Source organism: Mesoplodon densirostris, chromosome 3 (genome assembly GCF_025265405.1).
Source record: "Mesoplodon densirostris isolate mMesDen1 chromosome 3, mMesDen1 primary haplotype, whole genome shotgun sequence".
NCBI lineage: Eukaryota > Metazoa > Chordata > Mammalia > Artiodactyla > Ziphiidae > Mesoplodon > Mesoplodon densirostris.
The window spans coordinates 139095512-139102590 of NC_082663.1; the positions used below are offsets into that span (position 1 = coordinate 139095512).

The 7079-nt window shown below is 40.8% G+C and overlaps 1 protein-coding gene across 1 annotated transcript; it reads left to right on the top strand.

Annotated features, from left to right (window-relative positions):
* Positions 1–509: 509 nt before the first annotated feature.
* Positions 510–1466, top strand: LOC132486907 (olfactory receptor 7C2). Its single transcript, XM_060094450.1, is given in 6 exon segments — positions 510–528; positions 531–737; positions 740–810; positions 812–854; positions 857–1000; positions 1003–1466. Coding segments are annotated over 6 exon segments (948 nt in total).
* Positions 1467–7079: the final 5613 nt, after the last annotated feature.

Here is a 7079-nt window from a genome sequence, read left to right on the forward strand (position 1 = left end):
CTCAATGATTGGAAGATCTGCCTAGAGTTAAGGAATTTCCCATTCTCATAAACACTAAGCAGAAAATACAAGAGCAGTCCCCAGGGAGCTGGGAAAGGATGATTGCTTAGTGATGCAGGTAAGCACTAGAGCAGTGCTCCTCAAACCTGTGTGTGTGAGAATTCTCAGAAGGGCTTCTTAAAGCACAGCGTGCTGGCTTCACACCCAGAGTATTAGATTCAGTAGGTCAGATGAGCCTAAAAATGTGCATTTCTAACATTTCCAGGGGTTGCTGATGGTGCTGGCCAGGAACCACAATTTGAGAACTGCTGGACTTGGAGACAATTTTTCTAAGTAGCAACAGTAACCACAATCTGTCATCCAAGAAAGCCAATCCTTAGCCAAAATGAATGACTTCATGAGTTCCCTGTGTTTGGATTAAGGATATTTTTTTGTCACTCTGGGGAATATTTATTTAGAGTAAATTTTGTATTGCTTTTTTCCTCCTTGTTGGCAAGCCCAACAGACTCATGGAAAGAGGAAACCAAACAGGAGTCAGAACCTTCTCCTCCTGGGATTCACAGAGGACCCAGACCTGCAACCTCTCCTCTTTGGGCTGTTTCTACCCACGTACTTGATCACATTCACTGGGAACCTGCACATCATCCTGGCCATTGTCTCAGACTCCCACCTCCCCACCACCATGTACTTCTTCCTCTCCAACCCATCCTTTGCTGACATCTGTTTCATCTCCACCACAATCCAAAGATGCTGCTAAACCTCCAGACACAGAGCAAAGTTATCACCTATGCAGGCTGTCTCAGCCAGGTATTTTTTTTTCATTGTGTTTGGATGCCTAGACAATTTACTCCTGACTTGATAGCCTATGACTGCTTCGTGGCCATCTGTCATCCCCTGCACTATACGGTCATCATGAACCCCCAGCTCTGTGGGCTGCTGGCTCTGGGGTCCTGGTGCATCAGTGTCATGGGATCCCTGCTCAAGACCTTGACCCTTTTGAGGCTTTCTGCAGAAACATGAATGTTGCACACTTTTTTTGTGATTTTCCTGAAGTCCTGAAGCTCACCTGTATGAACACACTCATCCATAACATAACGGTGTATTTTGTGACAATTGTCCCAGGTGTTTTTCCTCTCTCTGGGATCCTCTTTTCTTATTCTCAGATTTTCTCTTTCGTCCTGAGAATTTCATCAGCCGGGGGCAAGTACAAAGACTTTTCCACCTGTAGGTCTCACCTCTCGGTGGTTTCCTTGTTCTAGGGCACAGGCCTTGGGGTCTACCTTAGTTCTATAGCCACTTCATGCTCTAGGATAAGTCTGGTGGCTTCGGTGATGTACACCATGGTCACCCCCATGCTGAACCCCTTCTTCTACAGTCTGAGGAACAGGGACATGAAGGGAGCTCTGGTGAGACTCCCCAGCAGGGCACCATCTCTCAATGATGGGGCCTTTATAGGACTCCCATAAGTAACTAGGCACATAATATTGAGGACTAGAAATCCTGGCTTCCTTCATTTAATATGTTTATCTTTCCTAATATTCATATTTTAAAGCAAAACTTTCCTTGGGTCTTCACTGCCTTCTCTACTTTCCTTCAGGTTATATCTTAGGTTCCCTTTTTCACTTTGTAATCATTTTAATTTCATATGAATAAAACGTGGTTATTTTCTCAGTTATATCCAGTGATGACTTAAGTTTCTTAAAAAAATAGATTCTCATGTATTTAATATATATCCTCGAAGTGACGGGATGTTTACCTATTATGGAAATGTTGCCCTGCAAACTCATTTACAGAGACGTTTTCTGAAATTATGTGAATGAAATCAACTCAAAATGCCTTTTTTTCTGATTCACTTTCCTTTCAGTCACATCAAACTTAGTGAATTTCTCTACTCATCCATAATATGGATATCTTGAATTGCTGAGCTATATCTTATCCATCTTTGAAACTGCAATGCCTCGTACATTTCTTAGGAAGAAGTTTATGCCCAGTGAATATTGTTGAATGGCATGAAAAATGGATGAGTGCATGATTAAACACAGAGTCGGGACCAAAAAGTACAAATGTGTTGATTTAATAAAAGATTATGAGCTAGAAAATAGATTCCATTTTTGATATTGATATAGATAACAAAAATAGCAGCACTAGGTATATGCTAGCACTGTTTAAGCACTTTAAACACATTATCTCATTGAGGTTTTCTAATAACGTTTTTATGTGATGACTATCATTTCCCTAGTTACAGATGAGGAAGTAAGAGATTATGGTAATCTGATAACTAGCTCAAGGTCATACATGTGATGAAGGGAGGCTCAAACCCAGGGCTGTCTAAATCAGACCACTCTCAGGAACCTCTACTCAATACTCTGTAATGGGAAAAGAATCTTAAAAAGAGTGGATATCTGTATATGTATAATGGATTCACTTTGCTGTACAGCAGAAACTAACACAACATTGTAAATAAACTGTACTCCAATAAAAATTAATTTTTTAAAAAAGAGAAAAAAAAATCAGACCACTCTCTTAAGCACAGTATTATGTTGTCTCTAGTCAAATCTTATTTTACTAATAGCTCAATTTCCAAGGAAACAGGAACCCTCTAATATAAAAACTCTTATTTCTGGAAGTCAGCTCCCCCACCAAGAAATATTCTGTCTCTGAGGCTGTAGGCTTGAAAATAAATCAAACCCTAGAGTAAGATTTATTAAGATTCCCCTAGTATTTTAATCTGACTTCCTTTCATTGTGATCAGGGTGAGCACAGTATCGTATATATATAGTTACTTGTATCTATTCCTTTTAAATTTTTATTTACATACTTTGATCTTTTATCATAAGGTTTTCTATTCTTATTGGTTTTTTCTGTTTTTTTTTTAGTTGAAGTATAGTTGACTTACAATATTATACTAGTTTCAGGTGTACAGCATAGTGATTCAGTATTTTTGCAGATTATACTCCATTATAGATTATTATAAGATAATGGATATAATTCCCTGTGCTATACAGTATATCTTCATTGCTTATCTATTTTATACATAGTGCTTTGTATCTGTTAATCCCATACCCCTAATTTGTTCCTCCCCCCTTCCCTCTCCCCCTTGGTACCCACAGTTTCTTTTCTATATCTGTGAGTCTTTTTCTATTTTGTGTACACATTCTTTTTTTTTTCAGATTCCCCATATAAGTGATAGCATACAGAATATGTCTTTCTCTGACTTATTTCACTAAGCATAATACTCTGTAGGTCCATCCATCTTGCTGTAAATAGCAGAATTGCATTGTTTTTATGGCTAAGTAATATTCCATTGTGTGTGTGTGTATACACACACACCAGTTTATATATACAAACTCCAGCGGCACCAGTTTACATTCCCACCAAGAGTGTACTAGAGTTCCCTTTTCTCTACATCCCTGCCAATATTTGTTATTTGTGGTCTTTCCATGATAGCCATTCTGACAGGTGTGAAGTGATATCTCATTGTGGTTTTGATTTCCCTTATCTCCAAGACAAGAAGCTCCTTTCCTCAGTCATTTATAAATCGGGGCTTGAGCTTTGTCACTTCAAGGTCTCAGCTGCTCTAAGCAGAATGTAACTCCTCAAGGGGTCATAGAGGTACAGCAGCTTTGGAGTCTCAGCCAGAAATACTCATCCTTAGAAGGAACCCTCAGTTTCATTTTAGTCATAGATATGAGGTCAAATAAAGAAACTTGAACACTACACTCTAGGACAGGGATCAGAGCTCTGTTCTTCCCTCTCCTAACGCTACTAAAATAGCTCCATTACCCCAAAGACAATATTCCTTAAAACTGTGCCGTCCAATACAATATGGTAGCTATTGGCCACATATGGCTGTCTAAGTCTAAAATAATGAAAAATAAATAAAGACTTTAAAAATTCAGTGCCTCAGTCATACTAGCTACATATCAAGTGCTCAATAAGCTATGCATGGCTAGTCCACCATAGTGGACAATATAGATAGAGAACATTTCACAGAGTTCTATCAAGAGAGTATGACTGTAGAAGGATGCTGCCTTTTCTTTATAACACTCTACAAGGATGCCCCGTCAAGGCGATCAGATATGTTGCTAGCAAATTTCTCCTATTCCTGTTTTAAAATGCAATTGGCTACGTATGGTAGAAACCAGACTACATGGCCTAACCAAAAAAGCTTTTTCCCTCCTGAAACATGAATTCTACAGCTAAGCAGTTCTAGGCTGGCCCTCAAGTACTCAGGATCCTTCTACTTTTCTGCTCTACCACCTTTAGCATGGGGTTTTCACCCTCATGATCACAAACTAGCTTCTGCCCTTCCAGCCATTGCAACTGCATTCCAGGAAGGTAGGATGGAGAAGCATAATATACAAGATATCCCATCATCATTTTCCATTTTAGTGCATTCTGTCTGGCTTCAAAATTTCACATCTGCATCTTTTGCCTGAAGAATTTCTCTAGTCTTCCCTATCCAAGTACACAGAGAATTAATGCCCCAGGAATCACTCCTTAACCAAAGACTGACAGGAGCTGGTGTATAACTCAGTTGCTTATTGGGTGAGATAAGTCTGAAGCACATATATTACACTGGCTCCAGTCGTTCCCCAGCAGGAATCCCAGTTGACCATGTTGGTAACTGGCTTGATAAACATACCCTTTATGGCTGTTTCCCTTGCCTGACTCACAACTCCACTGCCTGGGACCACTAAAATCTTTGTCTTAAATAGACTGAGCTACATTTCCTGAGCCATACAGTGGCTTGATTGGCAGCCCCACAAAAGATATGCCTACCCAGAACCTGTGAATGTGACCTTATTTAGAAACAGTGTCTTCACCAATTTCAATTAGTTAAGGATCTTGAGATGACATAATTATGGATTACTTAGGTGTACCCTAAATCCAATGACAACTGTCCTTATAAGATACAGAAGAGGAGAAGACACAAAGAAGAGAAAGCCCTATGATGTAAAGGCGGAAATTGGAGTGATGTGGCCACAAGCCAAGAAACTCCTGGAGCCACCAGACGCTGGAAGAGGCAAAGAAGGATCCTCCCCTAAAGCCTTTACAGGGCGTGCACCCCTCTGATACCTTGACTCTGGATTTTTGGCCTCCTGAACTGTAAGAAAATTAATTTCTGTTCTTATAAGCCACCCACATTGTGGTAATGTGTAACAGCAGCCACAGGAAACTAATACAGACGATAAGGAAGATTCTTGGAATATTTGGAGGGTTACAGGAAGCAGCTGCCATTTGTGGAAATACACACACACACACACACACACACACAAACACGCACACATACATACTACTGAAGATCTATTGATTTGCCTCACTGACATGAAGCAACAGATGAAGCTGCAACTGTTCTACATTCTGCTAGATCCTCTTTGAATCTCTCTGCCTCTTGGGCCAAGTGTGTGTGTTTATCTCCATGACAAAGGGCTCTGGGTTCTGCAGAATACCCTCATCACTGAGGTCAGAAGCAACACAGTTGGTCACAGGCTTTATTCCATCCTCATGAGTTTCCATCTCTTGCTTGTAGCTTCCAGCCTGCCTTTGATCACACCCCACGTTACATCCATCTTCTCTTTTCAGAATAAACCCAGAAAACAGGTCACATATTTTACAACAGATAACTTCTGTGGTCAGAGATAAATTTATCTTGTTCTGGCTGGCATGAAGGATTGAAAGAATGAAAAGATTATCCAATCCAATCCACAATTCCCCTCAAAAATGATCTATATTTCTCTTGCTCCAGGGGATAAAATCAAATCCAAGCCACAATCCCCCCCAACAAAAAAGTGATCTATGTTTCCCTTGCTCCTTTATTCTTTAAAACCCAGACTTACAAAGAGAATAGAGCTGGAGCAGGTTCCAAGGATTGGATGAGATAAGTCATGCATCCCTTGATGGTATGACACACCTTGTGTGATGGCTTGAGTTGTGTCCCCCCAAAATTCATATGTTGAAGTCCTAACTCCCCATACCATGGAATGTGACTGTATTTGGAGAGAGGGTCTTTAAAGAGGTAGTTAAGTTAAATTGAGTTCGTTCAGGTGGGCCCTACTCCAATTTGACTGGTGTCCTGATAAGAAAAGGAGATTAGGACACAGACACACACACAGAGAAGACCATGTGAAGACACAGTGAGAAGACAGCCATCTATAAGCCAAGGAGAGGGGCCTCAGAAGAAACTAACCCGCCTGGCACCTTGACCTCAGACTTCCAACCTCCAAAACAAAAATAAATTTCTGTTGTTTAAGCCACCCAGTCTGTGGTACTTTGTCATGTTAGCCCTAGAAAACTAATCTACCCTGCTTCCAGAGGAGCCCTCTGGGGACACAGAACACTGACCATGGGGTGGGTGGGGCTAGAAGCTGAAATTCTGGGTTGAGACTGGGATCTCAAAAAAAGTTACCCATGGTCAAATGTAGACTAGGATGTTTTATAAGTGGAGGAGCCTTTTGCCTTTTCATGGACTATTTCCAAACTTCCACCATAATTGTCTCCATGGTGACTGAAAATACATTAAAGATTTCTGGAGCTCTTCTCCCAAGTTCTCTCAATTGCTTATGCTCAAGGGTTCTCTTAGGATCCTAAGGAATGGAGGATGGAGCATCTCAAAACATACCCATGCTTTAATTTCCCTCCCCTCTTTGGGAGAGGTAGGTGTTCAAATGAAGCTTGATTTGATTTAGAAAAAATTAATGTCATGTTTCTTGGACAAAAGGATCATGGAGTTGAGTTATATCTATAGCAGCTAGAATCATGTTCCCTTCTGTTTACTTGTGTTTTCCCCACACCTTTAGTAAGGTCTCATGTAACGTCCCACTTGGTTTGTTAGGCTGTAAGAAAATAACACTAAAAGTCCAACGTCCACCCTTGTGTAGTAAGGAGACACAGAGCCCCCTGAGACCAGCATGGGGATGTCCAGGCCAATTAGTTCCAGAAGTCAAGAGTCGGGGCTACAAGTCCCAATTACTCATCCCCATGGGAGCTGCTTACCCTATTCCCAACCATGGGGTGTATGAAGTAAAGGGTTAACTCGGAGGATAAAGGGTGCTCAAAGCCTGCACATCCCAAATAAA